This window comes from Helianthus annuus, chromosome 1 (genome assembly GCF_002127325.2).
Source record: "Helianthus annuus cultivar XRQ/B chromosome 1, HanXRQr2.0-SUNRISE, whole genome shotgun sequence".
In the NCBI taxonomy this organism is placed as follows: domain Eukaryota; kingdom Viridiplantae; phylum Streptophyta; class Magnoliopsida; order Asterales; family Asteraceae; genus Helianthus; species Helianthus annuus.
The window spans coordinates 81,296,261-81,309,476 of record NC_035433.2 but is presented as its reverse complement, the minus strand read 5'-3'; the positions used below and the strand labels follow the sequence as shown (position 1 = coordinate 81,309,476).

Sequence of the window (13,216 nt, the reverse complement as noted above, 5' to 3'; positions counted from 1 at the left end):
ATCACCACTCGAGCCGGAGTCACCACCACTGCAACGAATCGAACAAAAATGACTAAAATGAAACTGACCGGAGACTGAACCGAGTAAACTCAAAACTAAAACCTGAACCAAGACTAACCTGCACCGGAATCACTTGTCAGAAACTGAACCGAGACTCGAACTGGAACCGAACATTGAATCTGATCCGAGTAGAAACTGAACCTAGTATCAAACCGAGACACGAGCCGAGACTCCAAACCTGGACCAACGAGACCCTGAGTTGAACTAGATGAAACCAAAACTTGAAGCCCGTATGAACCAAAGCCGCCGCGAGCGGCGCTGCTGTTGCCGGAACGCCACCACCATCTACCATCGTCCTCTCCATCGACCACCACTATCGACACCACCTGTAAATCACGTAAGGAACCAGAAAAGGGGTGGATCCAAAAGGATCTAATGAAAAACGAGATGAAGAAGATGACGAGTTCAGATGTTACCGGAGTGAACCTGTTGAAACGCGGCTACCGGAGCTGAAAGTGTCATCCCCGCAGCTCGAATCGGAAAACCGACGCTGGAAAAGGTCTCGGGAGGTGCGGTTTAAGGGGGTACACCCTGGTTCCACCATGAAAAACGGCCGGAAAACCCTGGTTCCACCGTGAGTCGCCGGACTTTCGCCGGAATTGGAGAGGGAGAGAGAGAGGGTGATGGTGGAGGGTGATGGTGGGTGGAGGTTGAAGATGAAGTGTGGTGGTGGGGTTTTATAAATAAAAAGAGAAAAATGCTCGGATAGTCCCTGTGGTTTGGCCTTTTAAGAAAAGGGTATTTTTGTCATTTCACATCATTTTAACAGAGAAAAGTAACTGAAGTTAGACCCAGGGACTATCCGGGAACAAAAAATGAAAACTTGGGGACTATTCAGGTAGTTTTAGAAAGTTGGGGACTATAGGTGAAAAAAGGCGAAACCACAGGGACTATCCGGGCATTTTTCTCTTGTTTCTTGCACTAGAATTCAAAACAAAACATGGAAAATTTTCACTTTTTGTATAACATACACATATGTAAGTTATGTGTATGTTAAATTACCACATCATAGTCCCTTGGAGGATGATCCGTCATGGTAAAACACTGGAAATGGGAGGATGATCCTACCCCACCAAGTTTATTTATTTTTTTTAATTCATCTACTTTTTTAACATTTATTAAATAAGATAAAAAAATAAATTCATTAATATTAAAAAACAAAACATTACATAAGTTAAAAAAAAACATAAGCTTAAAAAAAAATCCTAACTTTCATACTTTTTCATGATTTTCTCTTGCATTTTTTTAAAATAGCGTGTTTCTGTTAGGGATAACTTTCAACATCGGTCGTCATTATGTCTCATTCCTTTAGTTCGTTTTTTTCTTTGTCCACCCGAACCTTTTCTTCCGCCACTCAAACCTTTTCTCCCACCATGCGTACCTTTTCTCCCGCCACGCGTACCCTTTCTTCCGCCACGCGTTCCTTCACCTTTGCCTTTTGGGTCGTGACCTCCGTGTAAGCTTTGAATTGGGCCATAAACGCCTCCATCTTCGAATCGTCCTCCTTTTCGTTTTTTTTCTTTGTAGCCGCCTCCGTTTTTTATTTGTCCCAGCTTGGGGGACGTTCCTCCTCTCGTACGGCGTACTCTTCTTCATCAAATTCGGCGTCGTCGTTTAAATTAATTTGACATCTTGCGTCCGAGCCGCCAGCACTTGTTTTCCTTTTTTACATTGAGAAGACGGTGGTGGCATCTCTTGAACGACTTCAATGTCGTCTTCATCAGGTTCTAGTGGTTGAGAAGTTTGAACGGGTTGTGGAGGTTGAGAAGCTTGAACAGGTTGCATGTTAAACGGGTTTCGCATCATCAAGTTTTGTAATGCTTGAGTTTGTTGCGTACTCGAAAAAACGTTCATAGAACGGTGGAAACCCGCAAAAGCGTTGGCGGAAAATTGTGATAAAGGGTTCGGTTCCATTGTAAATTAGTACCCGGGCACCGAAAAAAACATTCGGGTTTGGATTCGGGTTGTTCAGGTTGTTCGGGCTGTATGGATCCATTGTAAAGATTAGAAGAATATTTTATAAAAAAAGTAGAAGATTTTATAAAAAGTTGAGAGAGAGATAGGGTTGAAGTCGGTAAAAAAAGGGGTAAAAATGTGGTATTTATATAAAAAGTTTAGTGATTTTGGTTGGTTTTTGAATTATACCCGTTAGTTTTCATTTAAGGCAATTAATTTTTTTTTTATTTTTGCAACGGTCATCATTGAAATGGTTTTTTTTTGTCTTTTTGTGGCACGGCACAAACGTCCCTAAAGAGACGAAGAGGACAACGACGCATAGGGGGAAACGGTGTTGGAGGCGGCGCCGGTTCAGGCCGGTACAAGGCCGACCCCTATACCGTGTAGACTAATACACATATCAATGTAAGAAACATAAAATTTAAAAATATGTACTTTAAATCCCAAAATTTAGTATTTTAGAATTGAAGGGGTAAGGTCCCAAAAACCTTGCACAAGTGCTTAAGACCACACCACAACCTCGTCAATAAACCCTCTTTAGAATGGACCTTGCGCAGCCGCGCACTGGTTCTAAAAGAGAACTTAGAAAGAAAAACAATATTCAATATCCGCTCGCCAAAAGGAACTAATAAATCCTTGCGCAAGCTCTCATGCAACAGATAGGATAAAATCCTAACTATGTCTCCGCGCAAAAGTCACCCAGGCTTGGACAATAATAAACCTTTCTGTCATAACAGAATTATCATGAGGAAGAGCCATATAGGATTACAGCTGTAATCCTTATAGAAGGCATTATCGTGCATCACCATTCAGTTATAACCGAATGGCCACGTGGCATCATCCTGGACATTCCCCAAAGTCACGATGATGGCACCAAAATTGAAGGAAGATCCACACTTGCCCACTTTCCACGTGGCATCTCCCCAGCCGACGATCATAATTACGATCCATGTGTACACACATCCGTTAGTGATTAATGGTGGAAGAAATAACCACTCACGGAAATTACTTTCCGTCATCTTTTCGACCAGCAGATTTTCCCGCCCAAACATCGGCTATAAATAAAGGATAATTCAGGTATAAATCTTCAAGTTACACACACTTCACTTTACTATTACTTCTTCTTCTTTATCAAACCCTGTATTTATTCTCTCGCCGGAGGGTGGTCACAGAGAGAACCCCCATTCTCCCCGTGGCGAGTCTAACGGTTGTTTGTTTTGCAGTTTTCATACGAAGAAGAAGGTCACTCACCCTTGAATCAAACGAGAAGACCTAACCCTTTTATGCAGATTCAAACCCCCTGGTTCAGTTGATTCCGGTCGATTAAACCAGTGTTTCTTCATTGGTGCCCACCGATTTCTCAGTTTTTATTCATATCTTCTCGTTTCGATTCAGTTTCTCTTCATTCCCTGTTTTCCATGGCAAAGAACTCGTCAATTCACCCATCAAGTCCTCGATCTGAAACCAAGGGTAATCCGACCTAGGACATTCAGATCGACGGAATCATGGGCAAAATAGATAGCAGAAGTACCTATCCTGACGGAAAAAGTTCCATTGTGCAAACAGGAGTTCACAATCGTCCGGATCTACTTTCAAAGGACACTCTAGAGTACTGGTTCACCAGATTCCAGAACGCTATGAACCAAATTTTTACACAAAATGCCAGATCTGAATTGTTGTACAACAGATCCAATGATCGAGAAGAGTACAAGAGAAGATCCGACATCTCAACGTTGGACCCACAGTCAACATGTCAGTGGGACATCCAACTTAGTAGCCAAGGATATCTGGAACCACTCAGATATATGGAACAAAATTCAGAAGATAACAACCATCAGGAAACCAAAGTACATCAGATACATATGGTACAAGGAGTACCTTCACGAAGGCCGCACAAACGGAATCACAATCAGCACTGGCGAGAGCAACAAGTAGTCTTTCCAGTCGTTTCCAGGAAGTTCTCAAGAAGAACGCCTGGTAATCATCACTGGTATCTTCGGCCACTATCGCACCGATTATATGTTTATAGATCCAGGAAGTTCCATAGACATAATTTTCGAGCAATGTTTTATGTCACACCCCCAAAATCCACCATGCGGCGTACCACCGCTTGGAGGCGTGACGTGACCAGGGTCGAGCCACCAATCATATTGAACGACGTAAAAGAGTAAGTAAAACCAACTACAATACAATTGGTGACCATAAGACAGTAAACAGTTTTAAGTTAACAGCAGAAGCATAAAATGTAAGTTCAAAACATAAGTTCATAGTTCATAAGTTTTAAGACCCAAAACATAGGTTCCATAAGTTTATAAAGTTTAATTAATAAACATGGGACATAACAGTCTGCATCCCACAACAACCTCCTCCCCGTGCAAGTTCCATAAGCATCTAGCGACCTGTAAGGCATCTAACAACGAGTCAACAACAAAGTTGAGTGAGTTCACGGTTGGTTGTTTAGTTTTAAGTTGTTTCTGAAAACGTGGTTTGACTTTTATTGGCTTATTTGCCGTGGGGGTTACCCCTTAGTTGAAAGTATGTTTAACCAGATCCTTTTATTACCCAAACCATATCCATAATTAGTGAGGGCTTCCCCATGTTAACTACTAGACTGTATGATATCGACCACTAACGAATTTTGTTGTGCCCTACGTCAATGTTCTATCATCATTGACAGTTTGCCATAGTCCATTAGTACACGCCCGTTCGGACGACACGGTGTGAGGTTTGTTAAACCTAATAGCGCTATTAACTAATGACCCGCTCGCCATTGGCCTCGGCGATTAAGTCGATATAAAATGAGGGACTTAATGATAGAGTTTTATCTAGTAAGTTTTAAGGTTGTTGTCCTACCCAAGTAGGACGAACGTACGTAGTTCTACCCAAGGAGAATACGCAGGATTTATAGTGGCATCCTACCCAAGGAGGATGGCCGTACATATCCTACCCAAGGAGGATGGCCGTACATATCCTACCCAATGAGGATATGTAGATTCTGTTTTTAGTTTATTAACCCATTCCCACACCACTGAGAATCCCATGCGTTGTAGAAAGTGTGAACTCACCTTGGTTTGCTCGGTTAGATTCTCAAATATAGCTAACAGTCAAAGTCGGTCAATCACGTCCTAACATGATTACCAGTTAGTTTATTAGTGACTTCAAATAAGCACAAAGTTTCTACACGCGTCGATCACATAACATGCATCACTTTAACGGTTTATGCCCATATAAGCTTCCCATCCATTCCCCACTCGTAAACAAACATACGATAATGCACATAACACATATAACATGTTAGATCATTCTCAGATAACCTACCCGACATTTAGACACGCAAATTACTACTTATGTCGTTTCAGCTTTTATATTCAACACTGGGCTGTTTTCGGGGATTTTAATAAAATAGTTAACTTGTTCCAAAAATTCCCAACTTTTAAATATTATTGTGTAAAAATCTCGGGATCCAATTCATCACCAATATTTTATAAAAATTCATTTTCCGGACGGCAACCAGATTCATCTTTTTCTGATTGAAGTCCATGGAATAATTCATTAAAAATTCATTGTAAGTCGGATTGACGAAATTCCAGTGGGACAATTACTACGACATTAGTGTCCATCTACTATACAAATTTCATGGGCTGATTCAACACAGAACTCAAGTTATCACTAAAAACATATCGCCCATTTTCTGCAGTAAAAACTCAGCTTTAGTTGCTGTTACAAACCGGGTCTTTAAAAATAGTAAACGAAGCCCAAAAATTATGATTCCAGTTCCATTAGAACCGTATTTCATAATACATAATTCTAGATTTCAGAAAATCAGGTTTTCATTAAGTTATGGTCTGGTTTTTAACATTCAAATGCGAGTTATATTGGTTCCGTTAACATGTTTAGAGATCAATAACGATACTTACAGCAGATTATAAGTCCTATATATCAGCACATAATCATCATACACCAAACAACATCATTTTAACATCATTTCTTCAAGTATCATCTTGTTTAAGCTTATGTTCAAGTTTTAAGTGCAAGATCTTATGGTGTTCATTTGTTTTCTTCATAATACATCTATTAACCACTAAAACTACATGTAAAATGCAAGGATCTAAGTTCTTACCACTAGTTCAAGACTAGGGAAGTTCAAGTGTAGAAAAGTGATGGTTAATAGCAAATGGAGAAGGTCCTTCCACTTCCGAGAGCACCAAGCTTCGTTGTATGATCTGTAGCACCTTTGTATGCTTGTAGAATGCTTGAAACTTGAATGAGGATGATGGTAGTGTGGAGATGGGTGTTCGGCCGTGAGGTAAGGGGAAGGGAAGAAGAAAGTTTGTATGGTGTGTTATGATGAAAGTGAGATGTTAAGTTCTAATGGTTAAGGTATATATCCTCCATCATGGCTAAAACCAATGGTTCATATGTTTTAAAGTAAGGGACAAGATCTTATAAAATAAACAATTAAAATCAAGAGTGGGCCAAGCATGTTGGCCGATTATAGGTTGGCGGGGGGGGGGGGTAGTAGGCTAGGTTAAACTATCTAGTTAGTTATTAAGTTAAAAATCCAAGTATTAGTTAGGATTTAGTTACTAGGTATTTTTTATAGTGTATTATGATGTCCAGGGACCATAACTAGCTTGGCAATGATAAAACAATGCTTTTTGCAATATTTTAGTGTTCCGGGTAATGTCCGGTTGTTCGGTTTGAACTGTTCCGTTAAAGTGCTTAATTAATCCGTAAAGTGTCTTTTATATATATTTTTGTAACACTTTTAATTCTCAACACTTAGGAAAGCACACAGGACTATTTAGTAACTTTTCTGTATACTACTAGTATGTTAACAAGCACATGTAAGTATAACACCGAAATCAGAAAGCAGTTAAATGATTCAGCACAGTCATCAAGCACTTTATTTATCATTAATAATTTGTACGGAATACATGGAATTATGAGGGTTGTCACATTCTCCCCTGTTAAGAAAATTTCGTCCCGAAATTTAGCTCGTGGTTACTAAGGAAGCTAGTTAAGTTGCATGGTTTACTGGTTTTCCTGGGGTGTCACATCATCCCCCCGTTGATTTGGAATTTCGTCCCGAAATTCTGCAGTAGCTTCAGCCTCAGTAGTGGTCGCACTTTTCTTAAACAGCTGGGGATACTTGAGTTTCATTTGGTCTTCTCGTTCCTAGTTATACTCTGGGCCACGACGGGAATCCCAACGAACTCGGACGAGAGGTATTCTGGTTCGCTTGAGAATCTTAACGTCTCGGTCAGTAATCTCTACTGGTTCTTCGACGAATCGCAGCTGCTTGTCGATAGTGAGCTCCTTTAAGGGAACTATGAGGGTCTCATCTGACAGACACTTCTTCAGATTTGACACGTGGAATACGTTGTGACATCCGCTGAGTTCTTCAGGTAGATTCAACCTGTAGGCCACCTTGCCAATTTTCTCAATGATTTCGAACGGTCCGACATAACGCGGATTGAGCTTGCCTTGTTTCCCAAAACGGACTACACCTTTCCAAGGTGAGACTTTGAGTAGCACTCGATCCCCAACCTGGAACTCGAGTGGTTTTCTTTTCTTATCAGCATAGCTTTTCTGACGGTCACGAGCTGCCACCATTCGTTGCCGTATCTGGGCAATCTTCTCGGTGGTATCTTCCACAAGTTCTGGGCCAGTGATTTGACTGTCACCAACTTCTGCCCAACAAAGAGGTGATCGGCATTTGCATCCGTACAATGCCTCAAACGGAGCGGCCTAGATGCTAGTGTGGTAGCTGTTGTTATATGAAAACTCCACTAGCGGAAGGTGCTTTTCCCAACCATTACCAAAATCGATTACACATGCCCTAAGCATGTCTTCAAGAGTTTGGATGGTGCGTTCAGATTGCCCATCCGTCTGTGGGTGATAAGCGGTGCTCATATCTAAACGTAAGCCAAAAGACTTGTGCATAGCTTGCCACAGTTCAGAGGTAAAACGCGCGTCACGATCAGAAATGATGGAGGTTGGCACTTCGTGCCTTGATACCACTTCTTTTAGGTAGATGTCTGCTAGAGTAGAAAAATTATCTGTTTCCTTGATAGCCAGAAAATGTGCAGACTTGGTCAGTCGATCCACGATCACCCAAATGGTATCATTTCTGCGTTGAGATCTGGGCAGGCCAGTAACGAAATCCATGGAAATTTGCTCCCATGTCCATTTCGGGATCTCTAGTTGTTGGAGTAGGCCTGATGGTTTTTGGTATTCGACCTTGACCCTAGCACAGGTCAAACATTTACTGACGTAGGTTGCTATGCTGGCTTTCATACCAGGCCACCAGTATGTAGTCTTTAGGTCGTGGTACATCTTATCCGAACCAGGATGTACTGAATATCGAGACTTATGTGCTTCATCCATCACAAGCTCGCGTAAGCCTCCATAAAAATGGAACCCAGGTGCGTTCGTTAACATAGTAGGCGCCGTCTTCCTTTTGTTCTAGTTGTTGCCTCGATCCTCGTAAGGACTCAGCCCTGATGTTCTCTGCCTTCAGTGCCTCAACCTGAGCATCGTGAATCTGAGCGGGAAGGTTAGATTGGATGGTAAGCTGTAACGCACGTACACACTTAGGTATAGTATCCTTTCGACTGAGGGCGTCGGCCACAACATTGGCTTTGCCCGGATGATACTTGATCGCGCATTCGTAGTCATTCAAGAGTTCGACCCATCGGCATTGTCGCATGATCAATTCCTTTTGCTTGAAGATATGCTCGAGACTCCTGTGATCAGTGTAAATGGTGCACTTGGTACCGTACAGGTAATGTCTCCATATCTTAAGCGCGAAAACAACTGCTCCCAATTCCAAGTCGTGCGTAGTGTAGTTTCTTTCGTGAACTTTAAGTTGGCGTGATGCGTAGGCAATGACCTTGTCACGTTGCATCAACACGCAACCAAGTCCTTGGATGGAAGCGTCGCAATAAACCACAAAATCATCAGTGCCTTCAGGCAATGAGAGGATAGGCGCGCTACAAAGCCTATCTTTCAAGTGCTGGAACGCAGATTCCTGTGCATCACCCCAGCGATAGGTGACTCCCTTCTGAGTTAGTGAAGTGAGAGGTTGCGCCATCTTCGAGAAATCCTTGATGAACCTTCTTTAATACCCTGCCAATCCCAAGAATTGGCGGATTTCTGTTGGTGTGCGGGGTGCAGGCCAGTTCTTGATCGAGTCAACCTTAGACGGATCAACATGAATTCCACCCTTGTTTACCACGTGGCCTAGAAAGTGGACTTCGCGAAGCTAGAAGTCACATTTCGAAAATTTGGCATATAACTGCTCTTTTCGAAGAAGTTCCAGAATAAGCCTCAGATGTTGCTCGTGTTCCTCCTGACTCTTAGAATAGATCAGGATGTCGTCGATGAACATTATGACAAACTTATCCAGGTAAGGATTGCACACTCGGTTCATGAGATCCATGAAGACCGCAGGTGCATTCGTTAATCCAAAAGGCATAACCAGAAACTCATGATGGCCGTAACGAGTTCTGAATGATGTTTTGGAGACGTCTTCCTCTCGGACTCTCAGTTGATGGTAGCCGGATCTCAAATCAATCTTGGAGTAGAAACTCGACCCTTGCAACTGGTCGAATAGGTCATCAATGCGTGGGAGAGGATAATGATTCTTCACGGTCACCTTGTTAAATTCGCGATAGTCAATACACATTCTAAAAGTACCATCCTTCTTCTTCACAAACAAGACTGGAGCTCCCCAGGGCGAAGAGCTAGGACGTATAAAACCCTCTTCCAAGAGTTCTTGTAGTTGCGTGGACAGTTCTTCAAGTTCTGATGGAGCTAGATGATAAGGTGCATGAGCTATTGGTGCTGCTCTAGGAGCTAGCTTGATTTGAAACTCAACTTGGCGATGAGGCGGAAGACCAGGTAATTCCTCAGGAAATACCTCAGGAAAATCACGCACAATAGGAATGTCTTCAATTGTCTTCTCTTCCATTGATGCGTCAGTAACGAGTGCTAGAATGGCAGTGTGGCCCTTTCGTAACCACTTCTGGGCCTTAAGGAATGAGATGATGCCTACAACAGCACCACTCTTGTCACCACGAATTACGAGGGGTTCTTTATCAGAACGAGGGATACGGACGATTTTCTCCTTGCAAATAATCTCCGCTTGGTGTGAGATAACCAATCCATCCCGATAACGACGCCGAAACTACCAAGTGTGATGGGAATAAGATCGATAGAGAAAGTTTGACCAGCTAAGACGAGGTTACAACCTTTAGTTATGTGTGTGGCTTCAAGAATCTTACCGTTTGCTAGTTCTACCGTGTGATTGGTGTTCAAAAGTGTTGGAGTGCGCTTAAGCATCTGACTAACTTTTAAGGACACGTAGCTAGTATCGGCACCTGAATAAAACAGTAACAAAGAAATTGTCTGGTAGGAACTTACCCGCCACAACGTTGGGGTTGTTTCTTTCTTCCTTTTGTCCATTCAGGGACTCGTGCTCACCAGTCCGGCGGTTATCCATATTGTCTCCGTTATTGTTCCCGTTGCCCTGGTTGCCGCTGTTGTTACGATTCTGTCTCATCTGCGAGTTCCTCTTGAAGTGGTTTTCAGCACCACGTCGAAAACACCCCTCCTTACTACCCTGCTGCTGCTGGTTCTGGTTTGCATGATATGGGCTCCTGCAGTCTCTAGCCATATGTCCCATCTTCTTGCACCGATGACAACACGATCCCGCACATGACCCGTTGTGGTGCCATTGGCACTTGCGGCATCTCGGTTTATTCCCTAGGTATCCCCCCTGATTTTGGTAGTTCAGCCCGGGTTTCCTGTGCGGGTCCTGTTGTATAGAGCTAGGACCTTCACCTTGGTGATCACCCCAAATATACTTATTACTAATAAGAGCATTTGCATTGGAAGAGTTATGCTTGGGCAACTTGCCCTCTTCCACCGCCTGATCGGTGAGTTGGTGCGCCAAACGAACGACTTGCTAGATTGTGGGAAGGTTGGCCGCACTTACAGACCCTTGGATTTCCGGGGCTAAGCCTCTGAGGTATAGCTTGATTCGTCTAGATATGGGTTATGACATGTTAGGACATAAGGCAGCCAAGTCGTTGGACCTTTTTGTGTATGCCTCAATCTCTGATCCTTCCATCTTCAAACCATAATACTCTATTTCCAATTCCAGAATGTCGTCCAGGTGGCAGAATTCTTCCTTAATCCAATCCTTGAAGTCGCTCCAGAGGGTGGCTTTCGCGTTTGCCAACCCGAGCATCTGAACTTGAGCGTTCCACCAAGAATACGCTTTCCCCTGCAACATGCCAGTAGCATACTGTACTCGTTTGCTGGCAGGGCTTTCACTTTCTTCAAATGTATATTCGATTCTACGGATCCAGTGTAGAAGGCCGATTGCCCCTCCAGTGCCGTCGTAAGTGGGAGGTTTGCACTCCAAGAATGCCTTGAGGGTGCCTATGCGCGTTTGAGGGTGCATGGGTTGACTCCCTATTTGGGTTGCTAAGGCTTCAGCAATCCGTTCGTTAATCAAGGTCGTCAGCTGACCCTGGGTCATGTCGAGACATCCCCCTATGCTCTTCACATCAAAGGAACACACGTAAGAAAGGTGTCGCAAGGTGCATAAGTGTGGAGTGACAGAAGAGAGTATCACACAAGGTTCAAATAGCAGTTATCACATTAACTAATGCATACCATGAACAACGTACCATGTAACTAACAAGTAGGTAATCTAAACATAAACCATATCACCTAGGGTGTTGAGTCTTGCATGTGGAGCGAAGCGTCGTTGTGGATCGTTGAGCACTGTACAGGTTATAGTCTGGTTTTTTCAAAAAGCTTTTCCCCTTTTTAAAACCAAGTTCACTATAACCAATGGCTCTGATACCAATCTGTCACACCCCCAAAATCCACCATGCGGCGTACCACCGCTTGGAGGCGTGACGTGACCAGGATCGAGCCACCAATCATATTGAACGACGTAAAAGAGTAAGTAAAACCAACTACAATACAATTGGTGACCATAAGACAGTAAACAGTTTTAAGCTAACAGCGGAAGCATAAAATGTAAGTTCAAAACATAAGTTCATAGTTCATAAGTTTTAAGACCCAAAACATAGGTTCCATAAGTTTATAAAGTTTAATTAATAAACATGGGACATAACAGTCCGCATCCCACAACAACCTCCTCCTCGTGCAAGTTCCATAAGCATCTAGCGACCTGTAAGGCATGTAACAACGAGTCAACAACAAAGTTGAGTGAGTTCATGGTTGGTTGTTTAGTTTTAAGTTGTTTCTGAAATCGTGGTTTGACTTTTGTTGGCTTATTTGCCGTGGGGGTTACCCCTTAGTTGAAAGTATGTTTAACCAGATCCTTTTATTACCCAAACCATATCCATAATTAGTGGGGGCTTCCCCATGTGAACTACTAGACTGTATGATATCGACCACTAACGAATTTTGTTGTGCCCTACGTCAATGTTCTATCATCATTGACAGTTTGCCATAGTCCATTAGTACACGCCCGTTCGGACGACACGGTGTGAGGTTTGTTAAACCTAATAGCGCTATTAACTAATGACCCGCTCGCCATCAGCCTCGGCGATTATGTCGATATAAAATGAGGGACTTAATGATAGAGTTTTGTCTAGTAAGTTTTAAGGTTGTTGTCCTATCCAAGGAGGACGAATGTACGTAGTTCTACCCAAGGAGAATACGCAGGATTTATAGTGGCATCCTACCCAAGGAGGATGGCCGTACATATCCTACCCAAGGAGGATATGTAGATTCCATTTTTAGTTTATTAACCCATTCCCAAACCACCGGGAATCCCATGCCTTGTAGAAAGTGTGAACTCACCTTGGTTTTCTCGGTTAGATTCTCAAATACAGCTAACAATCAAAGTCGGTCAATCACGTCCTAACATGATTACCAGTTAGTTTATTAGTGACTTTAAATAAGCACAAAGTTCCTATACGTGGCACAAAACATGCATCACTTTAACGGTTTATGCCCATGTAGGCTTCCCATCCATTCCCCACTCATAAACAAACATACGATAATGCACATAACACATAAAACATGTTAGATCATTCTCAGATAACCTACCCGACATTTAGACACGCAAATTACTACTTATGTCGTTTCAGCTTATATATTCAACACTGGGTTGTTTTCGGGGATTTTAATAAAATAGTTAACTTGTTCC

At 42.6% G+C, this 13,216-nt stretch overlaps 1 protein-coding gene across 1 annotated transcript; it reads right to left on the bottom strand.

Moving 5' to 3' along the window:
- Positions 1-11,077: 11,077 nt before the first annotated feature.
- Positions 11,078-11,566, bottom strand: LOC110917309. Its single transcript, XM_022161913.1, has one exon. It carries the CDS (start codon positions 11,564-11,566, stop codon positions 11,078-11,080), a length of 489 nt encoding a protein of 162 aa, XP_022017605.1.
- Between the last annotated feature and the right edge of the window lie 1,650 nt (positions 11,567-13,216).